General features: G+C 41.0%; 1 protein-coding gene across 1 annotated transcript in view; it reads left to right on the top strand.

Moving 5' to 3' along the window:
- LOC131879623 (uncharacterized) overlaps positions 1-14974 on the top strand; it is a 26289-nt gene extending 11315 nt beyond the window's left edge. The window contains exons 8-26 of the mRNA XM_059225983.1: positions 876-1112; positions 1177-1350; positions 1424-1897; positions 7760-7933; positions 7995-8240; positions 8307-8513; positions 8571-8744; positions 8817-9077; positions 10557-10766; positions 10852-11043; positions 11118-11351; positions 11420-11620; positions 11683-12111; positions 12179-12379; positions 12464-12646; positions 12726-12983; positions 13057-13251; positions 13346-13528; positions 13632-14974. Coding sequence (XP_059081966.1) covers positions 876-1112; positions 1177-1350; positions 1424-1897; positions 7760-7933; positions 7995-8240; positions 8307-8513; positions 8571-8744; positions 8817-9077; positions 10557-10766; positions 10852-11043; positions 11118-11351; positions 11420-11620; positions 11683-12111; positions 12179-12379; positions 12464-12646; positions 12726-12983; positions 13057-13251; positions 13346-13528; positions 13632-13894 — 4496 coding nt within the window. The 3' untranslated portion in view covers positions 13895-14974. The remainder of the gene's footprint in view (positions 1-875; positions 1113-1176; positions 1351-1423; positions 1898-7759; positions 7934-7994; positions 8241-8306; positions 8514-8570; positions 8745-8816; positions 9078-10556; positions 10767-10851; positions 11044-11117; positions 11352-11419; positions 11621-11682; positions 12112-12178; positions 12380-12463; positions 12647-12725; positions 12984-13056; positions 13252-13345; positions 13529-13631) is intronic.
- The last annotated feature ends 385 nt before the right edge of the window (positions 14975-15359 follow it).

The raw sequence follows: 15359 nt of genomic DNA on the forward strand, positions 1-15359 counted from the left end.
ATTGTTGTTTATAATTCAAGATGATTGACATTGAAATTCCAGGATCGTGTAGTAGTTGGCTCCTTTTTCGCTCTGCAGTTAATAAAACACATCTGATTCACTTTCAAGGAGTGCTTGGATGTCTCTGGCAACCGCTCACATCAAAATTATTTTGGAACTTTTCACGAATTCTTGTCACTTGTAGTTTTTACAAGTCAAATTTCACAGTTGGTCCATCTTGTATCACCCGTTTACCTCAACTTAACTTGGACAGCTGAAAAACTTGAGCAATAGGAAAAAAATCCTGGTAGACAGGAATTCCTCACAATGCAGCTAAAGACTGGCCATGTTCCTCCCTATAATTTCGAACACCTATGGCGAGGAATTTGCCTGGCTTGGAGAGCGTGACCATGATTTTTTTCAATTTCTGGTTTTGAGGTTGAGTTCAGTGGTTTCCAAAATTTCCGTTATACTATTGTTGTACATATGGCGGCGTCAAATATGCCCAGGGTAACGTCGTCCATGCCTTAATACTGTATATATCATTACTATAGTTACTTACCATTCCCAAAATGAAGCTAATTCTCTCCCGTCAAAAGTTGGTTCTTCTCTTTGAATAAATAGTACATGTTATTCACTAGCATTCACTCGGCATTTTTTTCTAAGTAAAGTTCTAAGTTCTAAGTAAAGAAAGGAGTAAAATCATCCAAGAAAATAGCTTGTGTTTGTTTGAATCCACTTCAATAGATCTGTAAAATAGTCAATTAATCAATAAATATGGCATAGAAAACATACTACTAGTTTTTTCTTCCACATTTTGTTCAAAAAAAAGTGTCCTCATTTTTATAGTTTGATTGTATTTTTGCTTACCCGAAAATTTGGTTAAACCAACATAGTCATCTTTAATAAGGAAACCATTGTGTCAATAGATTATGGAAAATGTCCATCCACCCACCCATTTGCCATCGAGAACGGCCAAAGATGTTGCCCTGATTTTAGAAAAATCTTCCAACGGGATTTGGATCCAGAATGCGATGGATCAAAGATATCTCGAACTGCCACGGAAGCTTGTTGTCCCGATTCCATTCCTTGTCCCGACGGAATCAATTGTCAAGATGGACCACGATCTGGGCGTGAGTTATTGGGCGTTACCGATCCTTTGGAATATATTGTTTTCAAGTATACCCTCATTTTCAGACTTTTGCCCAACCATGCCCAATTTGGCTCGTTCCGGAGATTTTGCCTTTCCTAGATCAACAAACCGTCTGAATTCGGAAATGAGTAAAGAGTTTTGTTGGAACACTTACAATTCATCTCTAGCTATGTTAAAATCAATGTGGGACGTAGAGGCTATTTTGAGAGGAATGACAGGTTTGAATAACACAATTTATTGAACGAAGCAGATCCTCAAATAACTATTCATTACTTCGTCCTTTTTTCTTAGAAGTAACAACAGAGACTCACTCAAACAACGCTTTTTTTAGAGGAAAACTATGTAATAACAAGATGGATTGCCTACATCCTACCTTTGGCCTTCAGTGGGCTGATGGAAGTCCTATGAAGGATCTCCCGTTTAAGACAATAGTTGTCGGTTCCACTTCGCACACAATATTGGTGGCTCGTATTAATAAAATCAATGGGGAAGTTAATTTGAATGGTGATTTTAGTACAGCAACAAAGGAGGTCACTTGTCAAAAGCATTGCTCATTCAACATGGCATATTGTCCCAGGGACCATCCCTTTGCCACTCAATCTGGTCAGTCTTGCTCAAAGCATTACACCCGATCTCACAACAAATCCGTCAACCTACTTTGTGATGGTAGCAATCTGGCCTTTGAAGATCCACCTGAGTGTTGCCAAATTTGCGTATCTTGTCCCAAGATCAATGCCAAATGCCAAGATTCTCCCAATGCCCCAGGTAAACACTTGGTTTGATCATCTGAATTTAAACTATCCGATGCTTTCGGCGTCGAAATCGTCACTATTCATACAAATTGTCTACAAGTTTGTCAAATGACCTTTTTCAACTTTTTGAACCTTGAAAAGCAGGTGATAAAAAAAAAAAGTGTGACCCCGTAGCCCAGTGGCTAAGGGTAGGTCCTGAAAGCAGGGTTCAAATAGCATCATTTCTTTTAATGAAGTGATGCTTTTCTAGCTTCCATAAAGTAACCAAAATGGGGGGATTTCTCAGCTTTCCAGATCTTATGAAGAAGGTCTTGAAATTATTAATCTCTATCTCATTCTCGAGTGATGCTCATAGCTCGGAAAAGATTTACATCGTCTGCAATCTTAGCAGTTTGTATCCATTTTGATGGACCAAGTCGTTTTTTGCGGACTTCCTTATCGTTGCTGGATTTATATTAAGATAGCTATTCATTTTATTTAACCTTTATTCATATATATTATTTGATCGACCAACGAATTACTGTTGGCTGATTTGGCTAACCCTTGAATATAAGGTTGATCGGGAATTTTAGTCAATTAATTGTCCAAGTTTGACTTAAATCCTGCTACTGAATTAACTTGTAGATACGCCCTACGAATATTTGAAGGCAGCAAATTGAACAATGAAAGAGCCCGAAAAAGAAGAGAAGTGGACTTCATTGTTTTAACTAGCCTGGATTCTCGAGGACTTGAAGGTGCTCGCCAAACGCACATTAAGTCTTTACGGTCACTAGAATTGAGCCTAAATCCTGGATTGGGACAAAGCTCATGAATGCTTTTGGAAACATACAATATCACATACCTATCGTAACTTCTCAAAATACTGTACAGTCCCAACTTTTTCAGTCTCTCCCAATACGAGAGCTCTCTCATATCTTCAGTGTTCCTAGTAAAGTATCTTTGGACTTGCTCGAGCTTTTGCAAACCTGTTGAACTAATTGGAGCCCAAATGGGAGAGGCATATTCAAGATGCGGCTGAACAATCGACTTGTACAGAGTTAGCATCGTGACACTATCTCTGGAGTTAAACGTGCGATAAATCCAACCACATGTTTGAAAAGCCTTACCAACTTTCAACTGGATATGCTCATCGAACTTTCCATTAACTTGGAGGACTACACCTAAATCGTTCATGGATGAGACCTGCTCAATGTCCTTACCTTCATCATCTAATAGTGGGGTGTCTAATGGCGTCGACCCAAAGGTCATTGAGCGGAATTTCATTCCATTCAGTGCCATGTTAGTCGCAGCAACCCAGGAGTAGATTTGGTCTAGCACTTCTACCAGACAACTGGAATTCTCACCATTTCTAACACAAACCAATTTAATATCATCAGTATAGGAAGAGATACTTACATCAATACTTCTAAGCTTCTGAAGTGGAACAATGAAGATGGTAAAAAGGAGAGATCCCAAATTTGAGCCCAGAGGAACACCTGACTTGACATCATATGTGCCACTAAGGTATCCCTCGACCTTAACTAATTGCTTCGTGCCACAAATGAAACTTCTCAACCAATTGAGAACCTTGCATTTTTTGCAATTGAGCCATCTGGATTTCGCACGCGGCTTGGATTGTAATTGTAGGGGCCCAATCAACGAACAAGCTTCAGTGAATCATTCTCGACCCTCTAACTGTGTTCAAGACTCCAATGTCCCTTTGGATTGGATCCTCGATCAATTCTTTTCTACAGAGCCGTATGGAGCAGAGAGTCGAGTTGCATCAGAAACGAAAATGAGTCTCCACGATGAATATGCATTCAATTTGATCAAGAAAATACCAAGATGCTCGTTAACAGGCCTGGCTATGAAGTTGGTCTACCTTGGACACCTGGAGTGTTTTGGCCAGAGAGCAACAGAGGATTGGCCCAATAGACTAGTAGGATTGGAGAGTCGGTCTATCAAGAACCCAATTTATGCAACGGCTTACCGACCATCCCTGGGAAAGAACATTGAAAAGGGATATGGTGGGAAAGTTTCAAACCCGCGAGAATTGGACCACCCTTGCCAAACCTTTCGTCCTCATCATGGTGTTTGGAAGAAAACACGAAAGACGTGCGGGTGGTGATGAACTCAGCTCCTCAGTTCAATAGCAAGAGCGTCAATGATTGTTTGTTTTCAGAACCGGCGATCCAGAGCGATTTCATGAACGTGCTATTTCGATTCACAGAAGGCTCAACGGCAAAAATGGGTGATATTGAGGCCATTTTTAGCCGTATTTTCACGCAAAAAGATGACGCGAGATACCACCGCTTCTTATGGCGAAGCGTTTCAAATGTCTGGTGTTGTGTTTGGAGATGAACCATCACCGTGACTGGCTATCCACACACTTTTTCAAACTGCCGAAAATGCGCCTCTCCGTGAAATAGTAACATCTGCAATCCCTGATCACTTTTGGAAAAAACTTGGGAAAACTAGAGTTCCCAAGAAATACGTGTATCACGCCAGTTTTTTTTTTTATGCGGACTTCCTTACCGCTACCGGGATTGGAATCCCAGCAGTTCAAGACGAGAAGATTATTTACTTGACTTTTATTTATATATATTATTTGATCGACCAACGAATTACTGTTGGCTACAGGTACAGTCCGAACTTTTTCAGTCTCTCCCAATACGAGAGCTCTCTCATATCTTCAGTGTTCCTAGTAAAGTATCTTTGGACCTGTTCGAGCTTTTGCAAACCTGTTGAACTAATTGGAGCCCAAATGGGAGAGGCATATTCAAGATGCGGCTGAACAATCGACTTGTACAGAGTTAGCATCGTGACACTATCTCTGGAGTTAAACGTGCGATAAATCCAACCACATGTTTGAAAAGCCTTACCAACTTTCAACTGGATATGCTCATCGAACTTTCCATTAACTTGGAGGACTACACCTAAATCGTTCATGGATGAGACCTGCTCAATGTCCTTACCTTCATCATCTAATAGTGGGGTGTCTAATGGCGTCGACCCAAAGGTCATTGAGCGGAATTTCATTTCATTCAGTGCCATGTTAGTCGCAGCAACCCAGGAGTAGATTTGGTCTAGCACTTCTACCAGACAACCGGAATCCTGACCATTCCTACCAACTACCAATTTTGTATCATCAGCATAAGAAGAGATACTGACATTACTACTACCAAGCTTCTGAAGCGGAGAAAGCTTCTGAAGCGGAGAGCAAGAATAACCTCAGACAATTACATGTGTTTTGTGATGACTCTGAGGACAGGTTTCGTGTTGTGTCATGTCTCAGGTGCTAAAAGCCAACGGGGACTTGACTCTTTGATTGATATGTGGCAAAACCAGAGTGTCTTCCAAGAAACCCTTGACCATCCCAAAGCTCTAACTTCAAGCAGCAGTGTTGAGCAGATCAATGAAGGATTCTTTTCTGCGAACAGTCGTGTGTTTCGGTGTTGGATCTCAAGTGTAGCTCAGACATTCAAGCCTTTTGTGGACTGTAGAATTGGAGAGATCCAGAGGCTCTCCTTAGCCAGAGAGTGGAGGAAAGTCCCCGGAAAACTGAACCCAGCTGATCCGGGCACCCGATCATTGGCAACCCCAATCATTACAGACGATTGGATTCATGGTCCAAGCTTCCTCTTGAAAGCTTGAGAGGAGTGGCCCCCAGAAATCAAAATTGAGTCAACAGTTGAAGAACAACGCCAAAAGTATCACATGAAAGAAGAAAGAGCCGAAGTCCATTTAGCAAAGGTTGGTGAAAAAGTCGGCTTATTGCAAGAGGTCATTTGAGTCTCTCGCAAGGAGGGAGAACCAAATCATCTTGTCTTCGAAAGACTTATATGCAGTACCAGGTCCATAGCAGTGCTTAGCGTGAGTCGTTTCCGGACGTATTAAATGAAAATGACGTCTTTCATCCTAGCGAAGGATCTCGTTTGGTCAGGTTGAGTTCTCATTTGGATGAAAGGAATATCATCAGAGCAAGAGGGCGGATCAGCAAGGTCCAAGTTGGATATGATCAACGACATCCGACCATTCTCTGCCCTTGGTATCCTCTGACATTTTTAATCCGAAGACGAGAACACAACCCAGCCCATCAAACAAGGACTTTCCATGATTCGGCAAAAGTATTGGGTATTATGGGAACTAGAGGCTACACGCAAAATTCGTTTTGGGTCTCGGTTCTGCCAGAAAATATCCGTCACTCCCGCTCACCAAGAAATGGCCGATTTACCATTGGAAAGATTTGCGATGGCCAAACCTCCGTTTCTCAACACGTCAATGGACTTGTTTGGACCTTTGGAAACGTTAGTTTCCAGAAACAAGATCGAAAAGTGTTGGGGAATGTTGTTTGGTTGTGTGACTAATGTGTGACTATCGTCCCATCACTCAGCTTACAAGACTTCTTGAACACGCTGGGAAACTTCGTGAACCTTAGAGGAAAACCTTACTTCCTCTATTGTGGTAATGGCATCAATTTTGTTGGTGTCAAGAACTTGTTCAAGGAGCTTGAGAATAATCGGGGTCCAATCCAAGATGATTCTGTCGCCTGTGTTAAAAAGTGGAAATTTCAAGTCCCTTTAGCTCCTCATTATAGAGGAATACACGAGTCATTGGTAAGATCTGCAAAGAAAGCGACGATCAAAGTACTGGAAGAGGTCCAAGGCTCAAGAAGGTATTTGCGAGACCACGAGTTGTGGACGGTAATGTGCGAGGTCATTGAGATCCTCAATCCTCATGACACTTTGAATTGTAAAAATATAGCTATGATCTGTTTGCTAGTTTCCCTTCCGACTCTAACATCCAAAGCTTCTCAAAAAAGCCAATTGTTGTACTCTCAATGATTTAAGAACAATCGAAAAGGAAACTCCCGTTTTAGTGTTTGCTCTAACCTTAATAATTCACAGATTCTTACTCATTATGGACTAATAACTCCGACAGCTCGAGATGAACAATAAATAATTATCTTTTAACTCTAAATTTATATCATAGCTGATTCCCTTAGTTGGCTGATCTGCCGATAAGTAATCATTATTTACGTCGGAGAATCTAGGCCCTTCAGGAAGTGAAAAAAAAATCTCAAGTTCTGTTCACTTCCTTTTCTTCATTGTTAATGACAAAATTGATCACTCTTCAGAACTTATCTCAATTTGGCTGCTGCTCTGAAAAAGCCATATATCTGAATTATCAATCAAATATGCAGATCGAGTGACAGCTAAAAATCATGAATCACTTCAATCAATCTTTGTTTCGGATAATTAGATGGATCTCATTTTTGAAAGAGCGGTTGCACTTAAATGATTTATTTATGAGATAAAATTTCCATGGAAGATTTTTTGAGGTAACGCGGATAGCGTTCGAAGTTACAAAAAAGTAACACGTACCAAAAACTATTCCTAATCAGTGAGGGTTTATCTCTCGTAAGCACACATAAATGATGCACTAAGAGGATTTGCCTCTGCATTTCCGTTCGTCCTTCTTTTCGTACGAGTTTGCCAATACACCACATTTCAAAAAGTATAGTAAGCATATATCTAATTTGTAATGGCAGTGGAGCCTCAAGAAACCATTTGCAGCTTTTTTGATGCGGAGCGCCTTACATAATCCCACTTGTTCTTAAGGGCTTTCTCACATCATTTTTATCACAAGCAGAAACGCATAGTGGAAAGTACCATTGTCGAAAATTCAAAGCGTTTCCCAATTGTATGGATGTATTTCGTTTGTGAGTGAATCTACACTTTTGGAGTAAGTGGGTAAAAAAAGAAAAACCAACCTCATTTAGGCAAGGTTTTCACAAATATTCTTACTTGGTTTTTGAAAGAAAACCAATGATTTTTAGAACAAGTGATTTGAAAAAACGTATTCCAAATATAACCATTTTTATCTTCGTTTATAGAGTATTGCCCTCCCAATCCTGTAGCCATTCGTATGGGAGATACAGGTCTCATTGCCTACTCAAATATGAGTTTGAACCCGGTCGACAATCTTCAATTCTGTCGAGAGTCGCACAACGCAAGAATGATTAGTTCGATCGACATGTCTGTAATCCAAAGAGTGAAATTTCAAACAGGTTAGTTTGAAACGGATAATTTCTTCTCTTTGCTTCACTCACAAAGTTTTCTTCGACGCAGAGTTCAAGTGGTTTTACCTTGGAATCGAAAATCCCTACATGGCGGCATGCAAAAATGATGATTGCTTGAACAATGAATACGTCATATGGCACAATGGTTCCATGCTGACCAGTAGGGAAGGAATAACAATCGACCTTTTTACATATAACCGTGCATGCCCCTACGCAACTGCAGTCAATACTATAGGGGGAGGGCTCTGTTCAACTGCGGTAACCCCAGTTTGTGAGACTTCCTGTCGTGGATCAGGTAATTTGAAATAATCACCTTAGTCCATGTATTGTTCTGAACAATTATTGGTGCTTCACTTGGTAGATCCTAAATACTGCCCAAGTGACCGTCCATTTGCGGCCAATAACGGCCACTCTTGTTGTGCGGACTTCAACAAGAAGTTCGATCTGGCCACAGATCCCACGTGCGATGGGACCACTTTGACCTTCAGTGACTCGGAAATGTGTTGCGTTGACCCTATTCCATGTGCCGATCCCGTCAATGGTTGTCTGAATTCTCAAAACGCCAGAAGTATTTCGTGCTCTCCAATATCTTATATGGCCGCCTTTTAGCCGCTTTTCTTTGCAGCATTTTGTCCAGCATTTCCAAGTCTTCGTCGTTCTCGAGATATGGCGATCGCGTGGAACTCTACAACTACCATGTACCACTTACAGGCTCGAGAGTATTGCAGTGATGTCTGGAACGGTGCCTTGCCCACTTTCAAATCATTTTTCGATATTGAATATGTTCAACAATTTAGCAGTAATGAACGCCGTTCTGAAAAAACAAACGAAAGAGAAATTTGAGCAAAGGCAAACCTTTCTATTCCTGCAGGCACTAAGAGATTTTTCGTCAATGCCTGGTTTTCTCGAGGAACGGCATGTTCGGGAGATAACTGTTTTATCGCTCCAAACAATATAACCTGGGGAGATGGCTCGCAACTAAAGAAATATTTTTCTGACACATTCCATATTGTATCTTCAAGTCACAATCATTTGACTGTTTACCTGACAACAACGAAGAACATAGTTCATTATTATGGAGGAGGAAAGCTCGAGAAATTCGATGCCGCTTGCCAAATTCCATGCAGTAAAGGTAAGATAATCGTATTGCAACTAAAACAAGTCAAGCTGGATCAATTTGGAGAGTTATTGGAGTATTAGAAAGAATTCTTGATTTTCCGGTGTTTGAAATGATCGACATTTTGCTCAATTGTCCCAGCATCACCAACGGGCAGGGTTCTTAGCATGCGAGCAAAACGTTCCTCTCAAACATGCGTGATAAAGGTAGATTGAATTCTTTCACACATTGTTGTCGAGCTGAGCTATCATGAGGTGAAAAACCATTTTTAACATGGAATTATATTTTTGCCAATCAGATTGGAAATAACATATGTCATAATATGTTAATGACAAAAGTGAATTATCATTATTTTTAAATAGTGATGTACAGTTATGGTTTGATTTATGGGTGCGGGGGTCTGAGAGGTGGAACATGCGCCATGACTTCTTTTCTTACGTAGCCACTTTTATCATTGAAATTTATATCTTCTTCATACAAAATCATCTTCCTATATCATTTCTTGCTTCAAGTGCTGTAAAATCAACTTATGCAAAATAACAAAGCCACCACTATTTAAACATCATGCAGGGGGTTTAAGTTGCACAAACAATCTATAATCGGGCATACCTCGCTGAATCGATTTGAAAGCTACTGGTCGATCATAAAGAGGAAGCCACTATCATTGACAGTACTCGTAAAAATATCAATTATGGATTTAATCTAGATTGGGACTGCTTTTGCCTTTCACTTTTATCGACGTTTTGGCTTATGCAGACGGGTTTAGTCTCTACCTCATTGCGGATTATTCGGCACTTGAAAAGTGGTGTGTACTTGTATTGCATGCACATGCGCATGGGCAGCTGTCCTGCTCTCTCTTTCTCTATTCCTTTCTCTCTCTATGTCTCTGCCTTTCTCTCTCCTAATCTTGATCTTGAATAGAACGGACTTGAAGACAAAACCCTCCGTGTATATTGGATTAGGGGTGTGTCACCAGGGACATAACAAAATGTATTGAAATTCGTTAAATGATTTAGGCACTAAGTCTCATATGGAATTGGATACGATGAACAATTGGTCCTACCAGAACCGACTGTCAATCCAAAACTAAGAAGACCCATGTTTTAGTTTTTGCTGGTTTTTGAATTACAAATGACTCTTTTGATAATAATCTTGGTCTACAAATAGGCTGGCAACCTATCACTAATGTGGCTTGAAATATCTAGTGAATATTTTTCAGTTAATTGGCATCTGACTCTACAATTGCCAAAATTAGCAGGAACATAACTCTTCTTGGCAACGTAATTATTGCAATCATATGCACAATAAACAACCTTAAAGATATGTTTCCTTGGTCACTTTGTATATTGTAACTCAGGAACCTTTTGTTAGCACATTTTTTAAAAATGTGACGTTCCAAAAAAAAAAAAAGATTGTTTATGAAATGAATTGCAGCGTGGTTATCTAAATAGTCTAGTCTGTGTGCCACTAAACTAAATATTCAAATCTTTCTAGTCACTCCCAAATGTCCAAGCGACTACCCATTGGCCACTGGGTTGGGAGGTGCGATGTGCTCTAGGAATCCGTGGAAATTGAACGATCCCAATGTGAATCCAGCCTGTGATGGTTCAAAACTGGCGCCAGACGACCCTGTGGAATGTTGTCAGGATTGTATTAACTGTCTTGGGAACTTCACGAAGTGTCAAAACTCACAAGCTATCGAATGTAATGACTGCACAAGATTTCTATATTCGCCTAACATTAGACGAGAGAGTCACATAAAATTCACTATATCTCTTTTTTCACGCAGGGTTTTGCTTCGGCCATCCTAATGCATCACGCTATGGACCCACGGGATTCAATTACTTGTCTTCAAGTGGCCAATTGAACCGACGACAGGCGGGAGAGGCTTGCCATGCTGCAGGTGGCAGATTGCCCAACTTGAATGCAGCTGCCAAGATGGAGGGACTGGAAAACTTTTTGTACTCAAAAGGGCTCTCAGGTATACTTCAAATTGAAGTGACGATGGCTCAAACAAAAAAGCAACTTGAGTCCTACGTCACCGTTATTTTTCAGTGACCGTATGGACTGGCTTAGAATCGTCGTTTGCCGAGTCCTGCTCCAACGAGCAATGCATCAATTCAACCATTCTCGAGTGGTCGGACGGGTCCAAGGTTGTTGATACCGAACCCATTAAAATATCCATCAACACCCATCGGTGTGTCTCATTCGTGCAATCCACCACGTCCTTGCAAGCCGTCGATTGTTCCAACCAATACGATGTGGTCTGCGAAGTTGATTGTGATCCTCGTGAGTTTTCACCTTCAGCAGTTTTATGGATAACAAAATGTTAGCAATACGATTCGGCACGGTTTTAGAAACCACCCCTTGTCCAATGGACCACCCATTTCCAATCAAGGGTGGAAAGTTTTGCTGCAACGATTACAACAAAAAATTTGACAGTGCCGCTAATGATCTGTGTGACGGAACATCTTTCACCGACGACGATCCAGAGGAATGTTGCCCAGACCCACTTCCTTGTTCTAAGCATCAATGCACGTTAAATACTTTAAACAAAGGTGTGACACATCAATCATCTTGACTTATGACGTATCATTCAAATAGCTGTTTATTTTATCAGAGTTTTGCCCCAAATATCCGGAAAGAACCCGCTTTGGAAACGCGGCCTTTCAAGCAATTGGGCTCTTTAATTGGATCGATTCCATCGCCGAATGTCAGAGTCAATTCAATGCTTCAAGCCTGAGCTTGGATCATCCCATGGCAATTTCTTATTTGCTCAATGAACCACAACTAAGAGCGGTGGAGGTTTGGACGTCTTATCAATATGAAAACGGCCGAAAGGACATCTGTGGGCCACATGACTGCTTTGATCAGGAAAGACGATTCGTTTGGGGAAACGGAAGACCCTTCTTTCGTTTCCCCAGATTCAACTTGTATATTGATGTCACCTCGGATGAACCTTTATACGTGAAAACGTCAATCCATTTGATGAACCAAAAGGCCGAAGCTAATAGATTGGACACCGTGTGCCAACTGGAATGCTCAATATGTAACAGCTTAATGAACGTTAGGGTGTGAAACACAGCCCATTTTTCTGTGTTTTCTATTTTTTCCAGCTCCTGCATTATGCCCCTCGGATCATCCATTTGCGACTGCTCGAGGGCAGCAATGCTCAAAGTACTATGAACGAAAAGATTCAGCCGTGTCTGTCTGTGATGGTGGCTTTCTACTGAAAACTGATCCAATTGAGTGTTGCATTGATTGTGTTCCTTGTCCAATTACTGATCGACCATGCATTGATGCTGTCAAAGCACATGGTGGGTATTTTGTGATTACTCCGAAATGATTTACAACCCGTTTTGACGATGTACCTATTTGATTGTTGCTTCTTGGAATTATAGAGTATTGTCCCACCAATCCCACTGCTGTTCGTTCCGAGGGCCATGTTGGGTTCATCAAAACAAATCGAACCACATCGCTAATTTCATGGTTGCAGGCTCAAAATTATTGTGTTGACAATTTTCAAGCGCATTTGCCTTTTGTCAAGAACATGCGGGACCTTGTCGTTTTAACCAGATTCTATGGTATAGTTGTTACGTGCTCGTCATTAAATAGCTTTAGTTGATTTAAACGCAAAACCACAATTTCAATGTTTGTTTTTAGGTGCTGGTAGTCGTTTCTGGTTGGGTGGAATCGCTTCGTACGAAGCAATTGGTAGGACAGTTTGCGAGCCTCCCAATGAATGTCAGTGGTTGGATGGATCCGACGTGGATCTGAGTTTTTTCACCTTGTTTGACGTTGTGGCAGGATATAAAACCTTGAGCTTCTACAGCATACCCAAAGTGGAGTTAACGTATATTGTCAAACAGATATATGTGCCAACTGAAACACTATGTCAGGCGAGCTGTAGCTTCTACCAAGGTAAGTCAATAAATTAATCAATTCTACCAATGAAATTGCCAACTGACCGCCAGAATCATTTCACAAATCTTAGACCGACTACTGTGTCCCACCACGCATCCATTTGCCTTTGAAAGTGGACAGAAATGTTGCGCCCATTTTACTCAAAGCACAGCCAACGGTTGTGCTGGAAATCTTTTGGATTTCCAGGATCCCATAGAATGTTGCTCCAATAGCACGCCTTGTTCAGATCTGGTCCAGGGATGCAAGACCCACCCGAGTCAAGCCCGTGAGAGAGAGAATTAGAAAGCTCCGTTGAGGAGTTGTTTTAATGATGCATTTTACCTATTCTCTACTTAAATGAGGACTGGCTTTCTTTACAGTTTTGTGTCCTCCGTACTCTGGAGCCCTCAGAATGAATGAAAGGGCCTTTCAGATTATTGCAGGCCCCTCTCAGACATATGACGAGGCTAAAGCCACTTGTCAAGCTTTAGGTGGATTCTTGCCCATTGTGAAAACCATGCAGGATTTTGAAAATCACGTTTTTACCCATTGGCTTAACGAGGGTAAGCCCATGTTTCACAATTCCTTTCCTTACAAAAAATCTACTTAACTTGTTTTCTATGTACGAGGAGAACAGACCCGTTTGAATTGGTCTTTTTCTTTTAGTACCTGCCACCAGATATTGGACTTCTCTTAAGCATGGCGCCGGTTCGCAGTACTGTATCAATGCCGCTTGCAATGCACAAGTACTTCACTGGGCTGATGATTCTCGATTCGTGTACGAGGATCTTGATAAACCGATTACAGGCAGGACAACCGAGACATGTTACGCAATAGATCCCCAATCGTCGTTGCCATTAAGAGGGAACCTTGTCGGTGTGGATTGTAGTACAAAGTGGAGAGTTGTGTGTGAATTTTCTTGTTTTTAGCGTTTGGTGAACAACTTTTACCACACAAGTTTAAGCTCTCACTGGTTTGCAAACAAACTGAATCTGAATTGGCTAGTGAGGCATAATATTGTCCAAGCCCCAACACATTGAGCTCCTTAGGCCTGGAGAGAAAGGCTCTACAAAACTTCCCTAGAAAACGTATTAGCATCGTGTTGCCTCCGGTTGCAGGACAACTCGGCCAGCGGATAACTCGACCCAGGGCAACTCGACCCAGTGGACAACTCAACCCAGTACAGAAATTAGGCTCATATGCTGCCTTACAAATATTTCCCATTTATGGAGCAAGCTGAGATGTAAAACATATCAAAATTTGAAAGACTTTACAAAAGTCATTATTTGACTTTTTCAAGGCAAATTTCGTTTACGAAAGTCATGGTGTGAAAATCAAGTTTGATAATGTTTGAATCAAATTTAATATTTCTTCTGTAATGCCTTACTGATATGATGCTCATATCTTTGCAAGCAAATTGAATGTTAACACATCACTCTTCGGTTTTGACCTATAACCAATATTTTTTAACCAATATGTTGCGCTTAGTTAGTGTACTGGTTCGAGTTTTTTTGCTCAGTCGAGTTGTCCTAGGTCGGGTTGTCTTGGGTCGAGCTGTCCGTTGGGTCGAGTTATCCGGTCACCGTTGCCTCCTTTTCAGGTGTTTGAACGGGCAGATAGAATTGAATAAACAAACTCTCTCATCGTCCATAAATCTGGTTAGGAGGTAACGCAATGCTCAAATATCTCTTGCAAGTTATTGTACAGCTTAACTCTCCATGCTTGACGACCTCCTTGCCCAGCATCACCGCGTATTGTCGAGAAAATATTGAGCATTAATAAAAACACCAGCTTAGCAAGACCAGAAAAACGCTCCTTCCAATTTGTTTCATTGCAGCACAAAATAAAGAATTCTATTGAAATTTCCTTGTCCTTGTAACCCGTGTTGTGGAAACCGAAGGTCCATTTGGCATCACTGATGAGATATGAGCCCCGAATGAGCAAAACTTTCTTTTTGTCAGGCATTTCCGTTAAAAAGTCTCATATGTAAAATAAAATGTGTGTATGTACGTGTATTTTTTTAAAATTCTCAAACACCTGATCAGTATTTATGAAGAATATATCCATTATGGTAAGGCAATAACAAGTAACAACAAAAAGGACAATGACAAGGTAAAAGTAACATGAAACATGCCCTGGTCAGGAGGTTTTCGGGTATTCCTTGAACGATAACAGACTTGGCGCATTTTGCACGTCACGTGGTAATTATGTTCATTGTTTAAAAACACTGTTTGTTAACAAGTTTTTTCTTAAGGGCAGTTTGGCCGAGGGTAGGACAAGTCCATTTTTAGAGCATTTCTAGTATTGCTCGTATGGTAGCTACTAACAGTTTGAAACAGTGGCCGGTCAATTTGGTGCATCCTGTGGAGTAAGTGGAATGTCTGGGTTTGGTCG

This window comes from Tigriopus californicus, chromosome 4 (assembly GCF_007210705.1).
Source record: "Tigriopus californicus strain San Diego chromosome 4, Tcal_SD_v2.1, whole genome shotgun sequence".
In the NCBI taxonomy this organism is placed as follows: Eukaryota; Metazoa; Arthropoda; class Copepoda; order Harpacticoida; family Harpacticidae; genus Tigriopus; species Tigriopus californicus.